The sequence below is a fragment of the Callionymus lyra genome, chromosome 16, assembly GCF_982586985.1.
Source record: "Callionymus lyra chromosome 16, fCalLyr1.hap1.1, whole genome shotgun sequence".
In the NCBI taxonomy this organism is placed as follows: domain Eukaryota; kingdom Metazoa; phylum Chordata; class Actinopteri; order Syngnathiformes; family Callionymidae; genus Callionymus; species Callionymus lyra.
The window spans coordinates 17,107,523-17,127,949 of NC_141833.1; the positions used below are offsets into that span (position 1 = coordinate 17,107,523).

General features: G+C 41.0%; 3 protein-coding genes across 3 annotated transcripts in view; 2 read left to right on the forward strand and 1 right to left on the reverse strand.

The window, feature by feature from the left end:
* Positions 1–111: 111 nt before the first annotated feature.
* On the reverse strand, positions 112–3,195 carry LOC148063988 (uncharacterized). The gene is made up of 4 exons (XM_087810317.1): positions 2,830–3,195; positions 2,629–2,717; positions 2,378–2,465; positions 112–1,782 (listed from the first exon to the last, which is right to left on the reverse strand). Exons 1-4 carry the CDS (start codon positions 3,041–3,043, stop codon positions 1,190–1,192), a joined length of 984 nt encoding a protein of 327 aa, XP_087666443.1. The 5' UTR covers positions 3,044–3,195; the 3' UTR covers positions 112–1,189.
* Positions 3,196–4,643: 1,448 nt separating this feature from the next.
* Positions 4,644–16,426, forward strand: arhgap30 (Rho GTPase activating protein 30). The gene is made up of 12 exons (XM_087810318.1): positions 4,644–4,969; positions 5,128–5,347; positions 6,821–6,923; positions 6,993–7,137; positions 8,105–8,187; positions 8,250–8,357; positions 8,467–8,585; positions 11,467–11,638; positions 11,714–11,892; positions 12,814–13,500; positions 13,616–13,827; positions 14,757–16,426. Exons 2-12 carry the CDS (start codon positions 5,260–5,262, stop codon positions 16,263–16,265), a joined length of 3,405 nt encoding a protein of 1,134 aa, XP_087666444.1. The 5' UTR covers positions 4,644–4,969; positions 5,128–5,259; the 3' UTR covers positions 16,266–16,426.
* A 1,017-nt stretch (positions 16,427–17,443) lies between these two features.
* The window catches only part of LOC148063990 (uncharacterized), an 11,245-nt gene continuing 8,261 nt past the window's right edge, over positions 17,444–20,427 (forward strand). The window contains exon 1 of the mRNA XM_087811437.1: positions 17,444–18,043. Coding sequence (XP_087667563.1) covers positions 17,815–18,043 — 229 coding nt within the window. The 5' untranslated portion in view covers positions 17,444–17,814. The remainder of the gene's footprint in view (positions 18,044–20,427) is intronic.

The following is a 20,427-nucleotide window of genomic DNA, read 5'->3' on the forward strand; positions in this document are numbered from 1 at the left end:
CTCTTCTTTGTGTCTGAAAATGTACAATTTGAAATTTAAAAGGCTTTATCTTCATGTATGAGGAGGTCTCTAAGATATGAAAAATGTCTTAAAAAGTAGAAATTTGTTTTGAGTCTCCCCTCGTTAATGACTAAATATTTTTGAACTTACAAAGCTATGCTAGCTCTAATGATGACTATGAGTGTGTATTAGCAAGTATTTGATCCATTTCAACGATACGACATATAGTGATACTGTAGTAACAAGGATATATGTGTAGTATTGTCGAGTACTTGACTCTGGTGTTGCAGAATTTACAGACCACATGACTCTTGATGAAGTCGTAACTGCTTTCATTTGTTTTTTAAAATATGTCCAAACATCTGCTTTAAAAGCTGCTGGAGTCGACTGTATCCTCTCGTCCTCAGTCATTACCAGGATTTTGTGTAATTTCAATGTTTAATTAGCTGCAGAGGGTGTGATTACTGCTGCCATCTAGTGGCCAGAAGTTGAATTGCTACAAAAACATTTCCAATACACAAACTCTAGGGATGTGTATTGACAAGAATCTGACGATACAATATGCATCACGATACAGGGACAACAATACGTTATATTGTGATACTGTAGTAACATATATTTGTAGTATTGTCGAGTACTTGACTCTGGTGTTGCAGAATTTACAGACCACATGACTCTTGATGAAGTCGTAACTGCTTTCATTTGTTTTCAAACCAAAATATATCCAAACATCAGCTTTAGAAGTTGCTGGAGTCACTGTATCCTCTCGTCCTCAGTCATTACTAGGATTTTGTAGAATTTCAATGTTCAATTATCTGCAGAGTACGTAATGACTGCTGCCATCTAGTGGCCAGAAGTTTAATTTCCACACAAAAAATAAACAAACGCCATGGATATTTTTACGTTAATTTTACATTTAAAATTAATTTATACACACTTTATTAAAAACCAAAAAAATAAAATAAAATAAAATTTTAAAAACACGATACAGTGCTGCTTGCAAGTGTACACATTTTTTCCTACACCTTTAATGATGACTCTGCACTTTCTCCAACGATGCTACGTCTGAGTTAGTGACGATTCTAGTCACGCGACTTCAGACTTGAGCGTTGTTAGGTCTAGTAGATTGAACACCTTAAAAACCCTGAATTTGACAAAGACCAGTCCAGACTCCATCCAGTGACGTCAGTCAGTGAGCGTTCTTCTGGTGCGACTTGAGGCCGGAGTTCTGCGTGAAGCACTTCCCGCACAGCGAGCAGCAGAAGGGCTTCTCGCCGCTGTGCACCACGGCGTGTCGCAGGAGGTTGAACTGTTTGGTGAACCTGCGGCCGCACTGCTGGCAGCTGTACGGCTTCTCGCCCGTGTGGCAGCGCATGTGCTCCTTCAGGTGGTTGAACAACATGAAGCTCTTGTGGCAGTAGGTGCAGCCGTACGGTCTCTCCCCGGAGCACGACCTCCAGGGCACCCTCGTCCTCCGACTGCCGCGACTGTGAAACGCCGGGAGGTCGGGAGCCGGACCGGGGGGGGGCCCGGGGCGACCCAGCTGTAGCTGCGCCTTCAACAAAGGCGCGTCGTCTTCGTCGTTCTGGTGCGTCCACGTTTGCGTCACCATCGTGATGCTTTGCGAGGTCGACTGGGAAGCGAGTAATGAGGGGATCTCCTGCGGGAGCTCCAGCTCCTCGCTCTGCTCCGACGATAAGGGTGGGATGAGGGTCTCGTACGGAACTTCTAACAGCTCCTGTTTCACGGTGGATTCAGGGTGAGTCTGAGACTCGTGGGTCTCTGTCAGGAAAACCATGAGAAAGAAGCAGAGTTAGTGAGAGGTGAGTATTGGCAACGATCACGATACAGGGGCAACGATACGATGTATAGTGATACTGTAGTAACAAGTATACAGTATATGTGTAGTATTGTCTAGTACTTGACTCTGGTGTTGCAGAATTTACAGACCACATGACTCTTGACGAAGTCTTAACTGTTTTAATTTATTTTCAAACCAAAATATGTCCAAACATCAGCTTTAAAAGCTGCTGGAGTCACTGTATCCTCTCGTCCTCAGTCGTAACTGCTTTCATTTGTTTTTAAACCAAAATATGTTTAAACATCAGCTTTAAAAACTGCTGGAGTCGACTCTATCCTCTCGTCCTCAGTCATCTCGCAGGATTTCTGTATTACATTAGCTGCGGAGGACGTAATGACTGCTGCCATCAAGTGGCCGGAAGTTCAATTGCAACACAAAAATAAACAAACGCTGTGAAAATGTAAATCGTAAAAAACTTTTCCCCCCCCCATGATTTCTAAACAAATCGATATATTTCTTAAACCCCAGTAACCTAGTAACCGACCCACCAGCTGTGGGTCATAAAAATGTTTTTACCCAGCTTCTCCGAGTCTTCGTACTGCCACTCCTCTTCCTCTTTGACCTGGACCTCAGCGGGGACCTGGAGCGCCTCCTGGAGGTCACTCTGAGACACAACAACAATAGTTCAAGTGGTCATTAGAAATGTATGATAAATACACTTAATTATTAACGTGATAACTACTACTAACTGTTGACAATTTCTCCACAATACGGAAAATAATAATAATAATAATAATAATAATAACTTATTTTACTTAATGACAAACCTGCTCGGGTTGGTCCGGCTCGTAGATCTGGGAGGTCCAGGACTGGTTCTGGCTCCGTCTGACAGATGCAGCAGTTGAGAAGGAGAAACCTAGAAATCGAACACAGGTTATTATTGCAGATATTAAGTATTACACCAATTGAAATGTTAAATATAAAGATAATAATAATAATAAAGCATATTTCACAGAAACTTTTCCAACCTTTCCTCCGGACCCTGATCCGGCTCCTCCTCAGCTCGGCCTCCATCAGGCCGCACTTCTTCTTCAGGCCCTCGATGTCCCGCCGGCTGTGGCTGAGCTCCAGCCGCAGGACCGCGCAGCTGTCGTCGACCCGCCGGTGGATCTCCGCCGCCGCCGCCTGCGCCAGAACCTCCATGATGGACAACATCTGCGCCTGGAAGCTGCTGCTCTCCATCACACGCTCCAGAGGACGATCCAGAGAAGGAACGAGGAGGTTTAGACTCGTTTATCTGCGTTGGATTTAATCGTGATTTCAGCTCAAAATAACTACCGAGTGTGTTTGTTTTTGCTCAAGCAGGTGTGCGTCGCGGAAATGCTTCCGTCAGGATTTTCCTCCGGACACTATTAACAGACGGACCCGCTCTTAAAAAAAAAAAAACGAAATAATAATAATAATATTAAATACACTTTCAAGTTTTAATAAAAAAACACCAAACACATATATAATTAGTGTAACATCAAAACATCTTTTCATGATTAAATATTAAAAAAAAAAAATTTGGCTCGATATGTAACGTAACTTTTCACCTGTGAATGTTCACAATGTACGTTAAAAATATAAGCAAAAGTTTTATCAAACACATCAAAAAACAAAACAAAATGTGTAGTCGTTTAATAAAACAAAATAAGACTACGTCACTTGTCACTCACTCACGTCGTATAACGTCAATACTTGATGACGTGAAGACAATATATTTATGTTTTAAAGGGCGTCAACAAAATTATAAAATAAAATACTCTGGCTCGTCGTATGACGTCACTTTCAACAAACGTTCGGTGCATTTTCAAAGATTATTTTAAAGTTTTTTTTTTTTTTCAGAATCGGAATTATAGTTTCTATAAATATAAGTAGCTTCATAATCAAGCATGAAGAGCGAATAAAAATAATCTAGTTTTCCTAAATACGAACTAACGCTACGTCACGTGATGCACATTATACAGTTTCCGCGATTTAATCTTGACAGTTTTTGGAAATTTGGAAACAAGAAGCTGCGAAATGCAGTCGTAAACACTGGTATTTACTCGCTAGGTTAGCGAAAAGAAAGCTGCTTTTAACGTCCTATTAAATAAAAGTATTCAGCAAAAGCCATTTTTAAAACACTTACATACTGTTTAAGAATATAATCGGTAAATATATTTCCCTCCTCAGACAAAACTTAATAAAAAATTATGCATTTTTGTGATTAAATATATGTATATTTTTCTTTACCACCCTGTAACACGAGATAACGCCATTCAGGAAACAGGTTTAAGTTAAGTTTATAAAAAAAATAAAGTAATAAAAACCTTTTAATTTGATATCAGACGTTTTATTTCATTGTAAATTTAAACAATTTTCATTCTAATCTTCAACATATAAAAAAAACACAAAGTGTTACGGGGTGCTCCGTTTCACCGCAACACAGCTAGCACTGTTAGCCACCAGCTACGCTACCATGAGAATAGCATTCCATTCAAAAAGTATTTCCCTTTACTTAAAGTTTACCAGTATGTAAACTACCAAATATTAGCAAATCATTTTGCGGCAACTGCTTGAGACCTTGGCTCCTGCATCTTGCAACAAATTACACAGAATAACTTATTTTTTGAATGTATAGTTAAAGATCAAGAGCGACATTTTGATAAATAAATGGAGAGATATTTGTCAAAACATTAGAATTTTGAATAAAAAAGTGATTATTTTTGGTCAAAATTAAACAGTTTTTAGTATATTTTGATAATTTTTGGTGAAATAGACACGAGGTAGATTCTGTGACGCGACCAGCAGTGAAGTGATTCTTCTTTTTTTTTTTCGGGTCGCATAGCAGCGAACAGAGAAAGCGCGAGAGAAGCAAACGCTCGCAGGAAGTCAACAGGGGAAGTTCAGTGGTTTTCTTGCATCATCGTTCACGCTTTAGTTTGTTCGCCCTCAGAGGACGTCTAAAAACTTTTGATTCCACTCGTGCGTTCGTTTGCTTCAGAAGAAGGTTCTGGACCAGGACCACAGGCAGGGGTCGAAGGGTAGAGGTCAAGGAAGGTTTTTGATCCGTTGACTTCCGTCGTGGGGTCGATCACGACACGCACCGGACCTCACGGGAGCTGGTCCGGAACCCGGTCGACGGTGAGTGTTCGGTCCAGGTGATCGGGAGGGGTCCCGGGGTCAAAGGTCGTGGGAGAGAAGAAGCCGCGAGGCAAGGGTGTGGCCTGTCGAGAAAGAGCCCAGGAGGAGGAAGTGTGCGTGGGATGGAAAACTCACCTGCTCTTCTCCCTCTGCTGCAGCCTGGACCATGGTCTGAGGGGGGTCTCGAAAAGGGTGGACTTCGAGGAGGGACCAGATGAAGCTCTGAGACCGAGGACCGCGAGGATCAGCGGCGACGACAAGGGCCCCGCGAGGAGCGGCGACAGGAAGTCATGAGGAGGGTTCGGAGGAAAGCGGCCAACAAAGAGAAGGTGTTCGGATGTGACCTGCTGGAGCATCTGAGCAGCTCGGCTCAAGAAGGTGAGTCCGAGGGAGGTCCGGGGTCTGCAGTCCGACGCCACCGCCGACATCTCACCGTCCTGACGTGTCGTTAGTCTGCGAGCTTCCTTTCCACTCCTCCATCTTCTATTCTTCTCAGTCCCACTGTTGGACCTTCTGACAACTGTGTTTGTCTATAAATGTTCCTGATGGGGAAACATCTATTTTTAACTAATGTTAGTCGTTAAAGATCTTTGTTTTTAGGACGTTTCTCCTTTTTTTGGGGGAAATGTTTTAAACCATATTTCTAAACAAATATTACACAATACAACTGCTTAAATTTATTTTATGATGTCATTACATGACTATATTTCATCTTTTGCATTATTTACATACAAATATTATTAAATATAATAAAATATTTTCCTTTTCTTAATTACACATAAAAAAAAACTATTTCTAAAAATAAGTGCTTTTATATTAGATTTGAAAAATTCAAGAAATGTGTATAACAAATATTAATTATTTAGCTTGATGAGATCAGAGTAAAACTGTAAAAGTTATCATCTATAAATTAACTATTTTATTATTTATAAAATATTCGTTTTTAAAGGACTTTCTCTCTTTTCTTTTCTTTTACCTGTTCTTTTTCTGGGGGAAATATCTGTGAAAATAAAGCGTATCATATTTCTTAATTAAACATCACACCTTGAAATACAAATGTATTTTCTTCGACGTTGTGGCATAAATTTCATTTTGTCGTTAAAAATGTTATTTATAAGAAGATTTATTTTCCTTAAAGATCTTGAAATTATTTAGTATTTTATTGACCTTTAAAAAGCTTTAAGTGAACATGAAATGCTTTTATATCTGATTTGAAAGTAAAGAGAAAGTATATAAAATACAAGAAAATAATACTTTTAGCATATTTAGCTTAATTTTATCGTGACCACCTTGAGTAAAACTATAAAAATTATGATCTATTTATTATAAACTAATTTATTATTTATCTAAAGATCTTTGTTTAAGGACTTTTTATCTCTTTTTTCCTTAATCTGCCCTTATTTGGAGGGAATAATTGTGAAACATATAGTGTTTTATATTATATTTCTAAAAACCAATATTACTAATAAAATTGGTAATTTTGATTTATTTATTATGTCATTGCATAACTTTACACTTTACATAAAATGAAATAAATTACAGCTTCATTCTTTTTTTCCCATGATCAATAAAACTGTATTTTATTTTTCCCTTGTTGGCCCCTTACAACATTCACAGTATAAAATGTGTTTTTTTTTTGTGAGTATTTATTGATCATTAAAAAACATTGAACATACTTGAAAAATGTGTTTTTTTATGAAATAAAATAGGACAAAATAATTAAATTTATCCGAATTTTATACTTTTTTTTTCTCCCTCCTTTACTTTTGCTTGACGGCCCCTAACCACAGCCGCTGTATAAAATGTGAGGATAATCAAAGTTTTTGTAAATCCTTGTATTTCATGTTCAAGTTCCTCTGGTTCTCCGATGCTGCAGTGAGTTTGTGGAGCAACATGGAGTCGTGGACGGAATCTACCGTTTGTCTGGAGTCTCGTCCAACATCCAGAAGCTCCGGTTCGTCCCGAGGATCTTTCCGAACTTCCTGCAGGTCACGCTTTAATAACGATGTGTGCCCCGGAGCAGGGGCGAGTTCGAGGGCGACGGGGGTCCGGATCTCAACAAGGACCTGTACCTGCAGGACATCCACTGCGTCAGCTCGCTGTGCAAGGCCTACTTCAGGGAGCTGCCCAACCCGCTGCTCACCTACCAGCTCTACGACAAGTTCGCGGTGAGAGTCGAGCACTGGGACGAGACATACCTCCCCCGAGCAGCTGTTTTTTTTTTTAATTGATCACTTTTTAATGAAGTTTTCCAGTTTCTGCTGCGTGCGTAAGCAGGTGAGAAGCCATACAAGTCAATAAAGAAACCTTCAAAACTTTCTTGAATCCAGATGGAACTAAACGAACCCCATCAAATTACTGTTGAAGTTTAGTTATTTAATTCCTGAAATTTGATGAAAATACACAAGTTATATGTCCCGAAAAATGGGTCTGGGAATGTGGTTTGTAAGAATATTAAAACATATTAAAAGACAAGATATTTTGGCATAAAAAGTTAAGAAAAAATATTATATATTATATATATATATATATAATTATATATTTAAACTCCTTAAATATTACTATTACTCTTTTCTCAGCATTTAATTCTTATTTTTGTAATATTTGAATTAATCTCTGTAGTGATTGTTTATTGTTTTTTTTCTTTTTAATAAAAAAAGAATTTCTTCAAAAATTATATATATATTTTTTCATATAACATTTTTATATTATGAATGAATTTAAAAAACTTTGAATAAAATATTGAATTTAAAATTGAATTGTTTGATCAAACTCTACTATGTGGAAAATTAATATTACATTTTTATTTAATTATTTAAAAAGAAACACCAAACAACTTCGACCTTTCAAACTGTCAATATAGAAATTATTTAAAATAAAAATAAAAACAATGAAATGCTTAAAAAAACCAACAACATTTCAACTTCCGCTGGATGGCAGCAGCCATTACATCCTCAGCAGCTAAAGTAACATTGAAATCCTGAAGATATCCCGATGACTCAGGACGAGAGGATACAGTTGACAAGCAGTTTTAAAAGTTCTAGTTGTGCTGGGAACAAATAAGAGTAAAAGAGAATCAGATTATCGGAACATTTGTAACTTTATTAATCAATAAAAGGATCTTGTTTGTCGCAGGAAGCCGTGGCCCTGCAGCTGGAGGACGAGCGTCTGGTGAAGATCCGGGACGTCCTGAAGGAACTCCCTCCGCCTCATTACAGGTCCGGCATCAGGACTGGACCGGAAGGCCGGTGCTGACCGTCGGTGTTTCTCTGTCTCGCAGGACTCTGGAGTTCCTGATGCGTCATCTGGTCAAGATGGCGTCGTTCTCCCCCGAGACCAACATGCACGCCAGGAACCTCGCCATCGTCTGGGCGCCCAACCTGCTCAGGTGAGTGTGGACGCCGTCAGTCCTGGGTCTCGTGCCAGACTTAGGAGACTCTCACGTAGAGATCTACTCCGGGTCCCTCATGGATGAACATGTGTGTTTTCTCATCCAGGTCTAAAGACATCGAGACATCAGGGTTCAACGGCACCGCGGCATTTATGGAGGTCAGAGTTCAGTCCATCGTGGTGGAGTTCATCCTGTCACACGTCGCACAACTGTTCCCCGACGCAGGTACGCACACACACACACACACACACACAGACACCTGCATGGACGCATGCACGCACACACACACAGTTACACACTCACAAACATACTTACATCCACATCCACATCCACAGACACGTGCGCACACAAACACGCACACTGACACACGCACACACACATCGCACACATACAGATACACACACAGGTATCCACATAAACATCCACACGCACACACATCCACACACACATATGCACATAAAGACACACACACAAACATCCACACGCACACACAAACAAACGCACACACACAAAAGCACAAACACACACAAACATCCACACGCACACACACACACACACACGCATCCACAAGCACACACACACAAACACACACATATGCACATAAAGACACACACACAAACATCCACATATGCACATAAAGACACACACACAAACATCCACATATGCACATAAAGACACACACACAAACATCCACACGCACACACAAACAAACGCACACACACAAAAGCACAAACACACACAAACATCCACACACACACACACACATCCACAAGCACAAACACACGCACACAAACACACACAACATTCAGACATGCACACGCACACACATCCACACACACAAACACACACATATGCACACAAAGACACGCACACAAACATCCACATATGCACATAAAGACACACACACAAACATCCACATATGCACATAAAGACACACACACAAACATCCACATATGCACATAAAGACACACACACAAACACACACATATGCACATAAAGACACACACACAAACATTCACATATGCACATCAAGACACACACACAATCATCCACATATGCACATAAAGACACACACACAAACATCCACATATGCACATAAAGACACACACACAAACATCCACATATGCACATAAAGACACACACACAAACACACACATATGCACATAAAGACACACACACAAACACACACATATGCACATAAAGACACACACACAAACATCCACATATGCACATAAAGACACACACACAAACATCCACATATGCACATAAAGACACACACACAAACATCCACATATGCACATAAAGACACACACACAAACATCCACATATGCACATAAAGACACACACACAAACACACACATATGCACATAAAGACACACACACAAACACACACATATGCACATAAAGACACACACACAAACATCCACATATGCACATAAAGACACACACACAAACATCCACATATGCACATAAAGACACACACACAAACATCCACATATGCACATAAAGACACACACACAAACATCCACATATGCACATAAAGACACACACACAAACATCCACATATGCACATAAAGACACACACACAAACATCCACATATGCACATAAAGACACACACACAAACATCCACATATGCACATAAAGACACACACACAAACACACACATATGCACATAAAGACACACACACAAACATCCACATATGCACATAAAGACACACACACAAACATCCACATATGCACATAAAGACACACACACAAACATCCACATATGCACATAAAGACACACACACAAACACACATATGCACATAAAGACACACACACAAACACACACATATGCACATAAAGACACACACACAAACATCCACATATGCACATAAAGACACACACACAAACATCCACATATACACATAAAGACACACACACAAACATCCACATATGCACATAAAGACACACACACAAACATCCACATATGCACATAAAGACACACACACAAACATCCACATATGCACATAAAGACACACACACAAACACACACATATGCACATAAAGACACACACACAAACACACACATATGCACATAAAGACACACACACAAACACACACATATGCACATAAAGACACACACACAAACATCCACATATGCACATAAAGACACACACACAAACACACACATATGCACATAAAGACACACACACAAACACACACATATGCACATAAAGACACACACACAAACATCCACATATGCACATAAAGACACACACACAAACACACACACATATGCACATAAAGACACACACACAAACACACACATATGCACATAAAGACACACACACAAACACACACATATGCACATAAAGACACACACACAAACATCCACATATGCACATAAAGACACACACACAAACATCCACATATGCACATAAAGACACACACACAAACATCCACATATGCACATAAAGACACACACACAAACACACACATATGCACATAAAGACACACACACACATATGCACATAAAGACACACACACAAACATCCACCTATGCACATAAAGACACACACACAAACATCCACATATGCACATAAAAACACACACACAAACACACACATATGCACATAAAGACACACACACAAACACACACATACACATAAAGACACACACACAAACACACACATATGCACATAAAGACACACACAAAAACATCCACATATGCACATAAAGACACACACACAAACACACACATATGCACATAAAGACACACACACAAACACACACATATGCACATAAAGACACACACACAAACATCCACAAATGCACATAAAGACACACACACAAACATCCACACGCATACATAAACAAACACGTGCACACAAAAGCACAAACACACACAAACATCCACACGCACACACACACACAACATTCACACATGCACACGCACACATAAACATAAACATAAATTACTTACTAACTTACTTACAGACACACACACACACAAATAAAAAATTCTTACTTACTTTTATACAGACAGACAGACACACACACACACACACACACACACACACACACACACACACACACACACACTGACGACCATCTTTGTCCAGGTGATCCACCAGAGAAGTCTCTCTCCTCTCCGTCACTGACGTCCACTCAGGACGATCGGTTCTTCAAGCAGTTCTCCTCCACACACACTCTGGAGAAAATCGGGAACCTCAGTCCCGGAGACGGACCTCTGCCCATCCGGCCGTACCACGCCATCATCGACGGCACCGACAAGTGAGTGACGGGTTCGACCCCCCAAGGCTCCGTCGGCTGCTGACCTGAGGTCTGTGTTTTTTTTCACGTGGTCAGGAGGAAAAGCTCTCTGAAGGGACGGAAGTGGATCTCCATCTTCAACATCGGAGGACGGTTCCAGGACCAGAGGCGTCGACACAAACACTCCACCAAAGGGGCCTCGGAGAAGGAGCCGGTGGCGCTGAAGCCGGCGAGGAGCATGGACTCTCTGCGGCTGTCACTCAACTCTCAGGAAGGTGAGTTCAAGGACACACTGGTGACTTTTAAGTGAACCAAAGAGGCAGAAGTTCAACATCCAACCCACGAAAAATGAAGTTACTTAAGTGACTAATAATAAATAATCGATTATGATTCATATAATAATCAATTAATATTAAACAGAATCATGTTTAATAAAATTAAAACATATAAACACGAAGACAAAAAAACGGAATAAGTTTTAAATATTTATATGTTTTATTGTTTATTTAAATGTAATTTTAAAGTTATTAATGTAAGGTAGAACTTTATTGATCCCTCAGGAGGTCTTATTAGTATTACTAATATTATATTATTATATTACTACAAGTAAAATAACTAAAGAAAATGTATTTTATTATTTATAATAAGAACCTTGATCCCCACAAATATATATAATATAATAAAAATATTAAAATAATTGTATTTTTAAAGGGAATTCAGAAGTAAAAAAAAAAAATTAATAGAATTAACTGAACTTAACTGTCTAAATAAAAAACGACATAGTAAATATTAAATAGTAACGTATACATTTTTAAAACACAAGTAATAATGTAGCCAGGGAATAGTAAATATCAAATTATTACATCATCTTTTTAATCTTGCTTATTCGTTGTAACACTTACAGCTAACACTTATAATACTTTTATTATTTCCTTTTAAACTTTTGTATCTTTTTTACTGTTGTCTTTTTTAAATGTCGTTTTATAATCTGTTTGTCTGGTGTCCTTGTAAATAAAATGTATTAATGTATGTAATGTATAAATGTATTATGATTTATGATTATCATTATACATCAAATTCATGCTAAAGGTTTCAAGATTAAGTTGTGAAGCTCAAGCAAAAATCAAATCAGTTTCCGATAAACTGCAGTTTTAAGTCTCAGTCGATGATTTATTAAAACTAAAAAACTCTCTCAGGCTCCATCAACAACTTCATCGTCCCGCCGGCCCAGTCTTCACCAGCAGGGGGCAGCAGTGAGTACGCCATCACCTACCGACGGGGGACCGGACACGTGGTCGGAGGCACCAAGGGCACCTACACCCCGCTGGACCCCGAGGGTTTGTCCTCCCAGGACTCGGACGGGGTCCAGTCCAGGTCCCCGGGACTCTCCTCCAGGGGGGCCGGGCGCCGGGCCGCCATGCACATCACCGGACCCACCATGGTCACCGTGCCGCTCCACATCACCTCCAACCTGGCCCTGGGTCTGCTGCAGGGCGGGGGGGCGGACCGGGTGGTCCACCGGAGCAGGGAGAGGGGGGTCAACGGGGACGGGGAGAAGGAGAGGAGGGAGGACGTGGATCAGGAGAAGGTAGAGGTCAGGGGAGGTGAAGGAGGTGGAGAGGAAGGAGGGATGGAAGGAGGAGACGAGAAGGTGAGAGGAGAGGAGGAGGAGAGAGGAGGGAAGGAGGAGAAAGAAGAGAAGGAGAGAGGAAATGAGAAGGAGGAGAAAGAAGAGGAGGAAAGAGGAGAGAAGGAGAGAGTAACCGAGAAGGAGAGAGGAGAGAAGAAGGAGAGAGGAAACAAGAAGGAGAGAGGAGAGAAGAAGGAGAGAGGACAGAGTGTCTGCTCCATTAAGGACACTCCAGATGTTGACGAGAACGTCGGTGAGTTCTCCAGCGATCGCTGACCTTCTCTCGAGTGTGTCGTCGTGACTCGTCTCTTCATATCATCTCGTCAACATCAACAAAAAATGTACTAAAGTGTTTGTTTTTACTTCAGATATGAAGGCTGCTGTTGCAGCAGACGGCCAGCGGGGGGCAGCAGTGGAGGACGGCGCGTTCGACGACGGCGCGTTCAACGGCGACGACGTTCTCAACTCCAGCGAAATAGTCGACGACGAACTTTCCGGCTACGTCCAAGACAACTTCGAGTTCCTGGACCAGATGGACTGCAGCGTTCTGGACCACATGGATCACGGCGCCCCCTATCAGGTGAGTCTTGTCATGTTGAGAATGCTGACATGTGATTGGACGGAAACATTATCACCACCACTAGGGGTGTGTGTTGTCAAGTATCTGAAGATACGTATCACGATACAGGGGCAACGATACGATATTTAGTGATACTGTAGTAAAGAGGATATATGTGTAGTATTGTCGAGTACTTGACTCTGGTGTTGCAGTATTTACAGACCACATGACTCTTGACGAAGTTGTAACTGCTTTCATTTGTTTTGAAACCAAAATATGTCCAAACATCAGCTTTAAAAGCTGCTGGAGTCAACTGTATCCTCTCGTCCTCAGTTGAAACTGCTTTTATTTGGTATGAACCCAAGATACTTCCAAATATCAGCTTTAAAAGCTGCTGGAGTCTCTGTATCCTCTCGTCCTCAGTTGTAACTACTCTTTTTTTTTTTTTAACTAAAATATGTCCAAACAACAGCTTTAAAAGCTGCTGGAGTCAACTGTATCCTCTCGTCCTCAGTCATGGCCAGGATCTTCCAGGATTTCATTGTTTCTTTAGCTGCACAAACGTACCTACTGCTGCCATCTAGAGGATGGAAGTTTATTTGAAACATGAATACTGAATATTTGTATGATTATTGTAAATAAATAAAAAAATCCAAAAAAAATAATCACAAAAAACCAAAACCAAAACCTTTTATTCATATTTAAAGACTAGTAATAAATAATAGCAATAAATTACAAATAAAATGATTAGTTTAATCTAGAAATGTTAGTTTCTAGATGATCTTTGACCTCATTTGAGCATAAAGACAATCAAAGGTCTTGTTCTTGATACACTTCCCAGGGTGTTCCCTGTCTCTCACCCTAACAAGCTGGGACAGACTCATCAGCAAAAATAAAGCTTGTGTGTTAATTCGGTGTCGTGTTTACTAGTCCTGTCATCCCGCCTCCAGGTCCAGGAGTTCTCCGTGGAGCCTCCGGGTCACAACGAGTACGAGCTCATGGAGCAGACGCCCCACGAGGACCCCGAAGCCGACGCCCCGCTGACCCTGCGCTCGTACCCGGACCCGGGTCCGAACCCGAACCTCAGAGTCCACCGACACACCAAGTCTCTGAGCCTGCCGTACATGACCTCGCCGGTGGGCTCGCCCGAGGAGCCCGACTCGGATGAAGATGAAGATGATGAAGATGAAGATGAAGATGAAGATGAAGATGATGATGATGATGAAGATTTCATGAGCGACGAGGACGACAACATCCTGACGAAGAGTCTCCCGCCGTGTTTCTTTCTCAACGAGAGGTCGGGGTCTCAGGGTGATGAACTTTTGGAAAGCCATCAGACGGGAGGTGACCATGTTGATGGTGATGAAGATGAAGATGATGATGAGGATGCAGTTGCTGAGGATGGAGATGGTGATGAAGGTCAAGCTGAAGATGCTGTAGATGATTCTAATGATATTGATGAAGATGCTGTTGATGATGCTGTAGATGAAGATGCTGATGATGATGAAGATGTTGTTGAAGAAGTTGATGATGAAGGGAAGGACGAAGAGAAGGAAGAGAAGGAGGAGGAGCCGCTGACACAAAACGATCTGGACCATCTCCACGTCGACTGTGAGGTGGAGGAAGAAAACTTGTTTCCTCCTCCACCTCCGGACTGTCTGGACTTCCCTCTCCGGGGCAGTGAAGACGAGGAGGAAGTGGCTGCAGGAAGCGATGAAGAGCAGAGAGGAGACGCCATGGATTCAAGGTCGGCTGCCGAGATGTTGACCGACGGTTCCTGTGGAGGCGGAGACGAGGAACCTGCCGACATCTGGGGCGAGATGGAGGAGGTGGTCTGCGGACTGATAGAGGACGAGGAGAAACGACTGATGGAGGACGAGGAGAAACGACTGATGGAGGAGGACGAGGAGAAACGACTGATGGAGGACGAGGAGAAACGACTGATGGAGGAGAAACGACTGATAGAGGAGGAGAAGAAACGACTGATGGAGGACGAGGAGAAACGACTGATGGAGGACGAGGAGAAACGACTGATGGAGAAGGAGAAGGAGGAGGAGGAGACGCTGGATCGCGTGAAGTCGGTCGCCGAAGAAGTCTCGGACGATGAAAGATCCAGAGTCCAGCTTCCCGATCAAACTCCACCTCGACGAGAACCTCCGAAGCCCGAGGCGGTCACTCGGACCCTGGTGGTCTCCAGACCTCCCGTCCCGTTGAAGGTGTACCAGGCCAAGGCCGTCCCGGTGGTTCCTCCCAAACCCCAGCACTGCAAGATCGCGGCCTTGACCTTACGGCAGCAGCTGAGGGAGAAGAGCGAGCCGGCGGAGGAGGAGGCGAAGGAGGCGAGGCCGGCCGACGGCAGCAGTCCCATCAGCATGTGTTTCGATGAAGCCGTCGCCATAGCGACCATGAGGCGGGAGAAGAGGGAGCGTCAGTGGGAGTGGGGGGGCGACACCCAGTAGACAGGAAGGACGATCAGGGCTTCCTGCGGAGAGTTTCAGTCTAAAACCTCAGAGGGTTTTTTCTCTCAGGCCTGAGCCGACGATGTCGGGATGAATTTAAAGTGATGTTTGTTATGATTTTGTGAATAAAATGAGATCAGAAAAGAGCAAAAGGTGACATTTATATATATATTTAGATTTTCAAAGAAATACTAAATATTAATAAATATTATTATTATAAAAAAAGCTATCGTTTATACAATCATAATGTCTGAATTTCATTATTTATTTTTCTTTAACTAAACATAAGAAGGAACGACTTAATCAACACGATGAGTGTGAAAAAAAAAAAGATACGACAATTTTTTTTAAAAATTAATAATATTTTGATTTCATTTTTATTTCCTAATTGCAAAAAAAAACAACTTGATCAATAGGACTATGTTGAAGAGTTTAGATTTAGATTTTTTTTTTTACGTTCAAAATATTTTAATTGAATGTATTTTTTTACCCTTTGCTCGACACAACCGGAAAAAGAATTAACTTAGTCAACATGACTACAGATAAGATCATTTTCAGTAACAAACTAATGATAATAAAATGACAAAAACAATGAAACAATTTCTTTCATGATAATATTATTTCAATGTCATGTTTCTTTCCATTTGTAATCGCAAAAAAACCCAATAAACTTAGTAAACATAACTATTGTTAAAGAGTTTTTAAAAATACTCACAACAAAAAAGTATATATATATATATTATTTGTTTTACTTTATATTCTTCAAATCGATTTAGAATATTGTATTTAATAAGTAAGTAAGTAAGTAAGTAAGTAAGTAAGTAAGTAAGTAATATTTATTTATAGAGCGCTTTTCCAGACCAGGGTCACAAAGCGCTTCAAACAATCAAAACAATATTCAATAAAGTATATACTTTAAAGGTCAAGATAATACTGATAACACAACAGGAGTTCCAGAAAATCAAGGAAAAGCCTGAACAAATAAAAACGTCTTAAGATTTTTCTTAAAGGATCAAGTGTTTTGAGTGACATCATGCTTAATGTCATTGTTTGCATAAATGATTTTTACGACATTCATTTTAAAGTTTCTAGTTGCTAACAGTGCTAGCTGCTTAATGTTGCAAATGTATTAAATATATAATGAAATAACAAAATATAATTGATATCAAATATTAAAATGCGACACGTTTAGGACATGAACAAAGTAAAAGTAAGCATTTTGTCTAAAAGGAATTATTGCTTGTAAAAATGAATACATTTTCTCGCAATAAAACGTTTGTTTAGTAAAATAACATTTTTTTAAATGTATTCTTTGAGGCGAAATCTGCCGACTTTTTAGATTGTCCTCGCGCCTCTTCTCCAGTGGTTACGGTAGCTGCGCTTTAACATCCGCCGTGTTGTTAGCTAGTCAACACAGCTAACCCAGCTAGCCGGGGTTGGACAGCGGCCGCGGCGGGATCGGAACCTCGAAACCCTCCCGTGTGTGTGTGTGTCCGGCACCGGCACCGGCTCCGCGTCGAAGGCTCTCCGTGGGTCCGGCGGGGAAACCATGTCGAGCGGCGGCGGCGGCGGCGTGACTCTGCGCACGCAGATCGCCTCCATCATCGACGTCCTCTCCAAGGCGGCCGTGTCTCAGATCGCCAAAGTTGTGGAGGACGGCATGGTGGTGCTGCGGCTGGAGATGTGTCAGCGCGAGAACGAGATCAAGATCCTCAAGAGCAACATCGAGGTGCTGCACCGGGAGCTGAAGGTGGCCCGGCAGAGGCGAGGGAAGGACGGTGAGAAACACCCAAACACGCCCTACTAACCCAGACACCCCTGTTTTCTCCCTGGAGCTGGAGCCACCGGTGGCACCTTTTTTTTTTTTGTCTGGACGCACTTCCTGGATCCCCCTCATCGTGGAGGTGATGGATCCTCATTTGACCGAGTCTAAGATCCCAGACAGGGTTCAGGAGAGGACTTCCCTCGGGCTGTGGTTTCCAGTTCAGCTCAGCTGGTGCTGATACAGGTTCCCACCTCCCTACCCCCCAAAAAACACCTTAGTTCCAGACCCCCACCCCCCCCCAAAAAAACCCTTAGTTCCAGACCCCCACCCCTCCAAAAAAAACCTCAGTTCAAGACCTATTATCTCCCTCGCCCCCCAAAAAAAGGTCCGAAGTTCGTTGTTTATCAGTGTCGTTCAAGATCAGGTCAACTGTTGACCCCGGTACTTTAGGGTCCACTAGTGTCCCCTGAACCCTTTGGATCACAGGACTCAAGTGTCTCAACACGTAAAGATATAGTTCACCCAAAAATCAAATTTTCACTCATTTTCTACTCATCGCCCTCATGTCAATGAGTAATCTGTTCCATTTTTAGAGTTATAGACAAAAGTGTTTGTTCATTTTTATGTAGTGACTGGTGATGAGTGGACGAACTTCCTCCAAAAAAAAGACCTGATTTAAGTGTGTCTTAAAGTTTTCTAGCACCTCTATTACACTCACCAGTATGTTTCTTTTTTGCTCAAAACTTGATTGGTCACAAAAACATGAGTTGCATTCAAGGACTCGCGTAAATTTTAAACTCACTCCCGTTTTGTACATTAAAAACCAATCATAAAAATAAGGTTTGATGCTTAATGTACACATTACAAAAAACACCTAAAGGCAGAAGTAACTCTCACCATGTTTACATAATTATTTATTTTGTTTATTAACATGTAGGTTCTTAACTGATTTAGGGCTTCTAGGGGAGGACACCTGCACCGGTGTGATGTCAGAATGTTGAATTTAAACCGTGATCTCGTTTTGGCGAGATTTCAGACGAGAACTTAATTAAGTAATAACTTCAAAACGGAGCAACGTGATGGTGAAGGAACTACTGCATTTGGAAGAAGACGACTTCAACATTTTGAACATGTGAATGAGTCAGGAGAGTTTTCACATCAGTTGCCCTTTAAAAACCTCCATCCTTCTCGTCCGTATCGTCCATCTTGTTATTGAAGCCTCGTCTAGAAGAACGAGTCTATATTTAAGGCTGGTTTGTGGCAGACGTTTGAAGAATAACAAGCCGTACAAACCTGAAGTACTCTGGGTAAATATGGCGAGTGCTTCCAGTGTAGACGGTAGACCAGGGGTCAGCGATTATAATTCTTCAAGGGCCACATTCAATTATGTGAATGTTGTTAGGGGCCGTCAAGCAAAAAGAAAGACGAAAAAATCGCCCACCAAAAAAGGACATTCGTCATTAGGCCGTGACTTTTATTAAGCTAAATAAGCTGCATTTTTATTCTTGTATATATGAGTTTTTTTTCAAAACATTTCTTCAACTAACTTATAAAAAATGTTTTGAGGGATTAATATATACTCGAAAAATTACACACTAAAAAAGTAAATAAGTGTAATGTTGAAATGTAAATGAATAATAAATACATTTGTTAATGCATTAGAACCATTTATACATGATCATACTTTGACATTACGAGGGCCGCATAAATCCGGTTTATATGGCTTGTTATTCTTTAAATGTCTGCCACAAACGAGCGTTAAATATAGACTTGTTTAATTTTTTTTTACGGAACAATACTTGTCGAGGCTTCAGTACGAGATGGACGTTACAGACGAGCAGTACGGAGGTCTTTGGATGTTTTTAAGTCTTTTTTTGGAGGTAGTTTTTCCACTGGGCGCCTCAAAACGGATGTACATTTTTGCTTATAACTGTTAAAATGAAAAGATTACTTTGAAAATAATCTCCACCCTTCTTTGACCTGAGGGCGAGTAGAAAATGAGTGAAAGTTCAAACTTTAGGGCATTTATTTCCCTGCCCAAAAGAATAATAATAAAAAAAATGTATATAACATACGTTCTACTACATACTCTCCACTTTTCCCAACTGTCCAGGATGTAGCCGAACATGAAGGTCCGGTCCGGTTCACCAGAACCCTGCACGTCTTGTTGAAAACACTAGTAACTCCATCGTGAACCAATAGATTGTCCTCAGTGTGTGTATTTACAGAACTCTGAGACGGTCACAGTCTATTAGAACCTAGTTTATCTTGACTTGGGTGATACACATGATGTAACCTCTATCAAAATATCATGGTTAATGGTCTCAAATGCTCTTTTCAGGTCTTTAAAAAATACTATTGAGTGTAGTTTTTGGTCGATGGCGTCTGTTATCATTT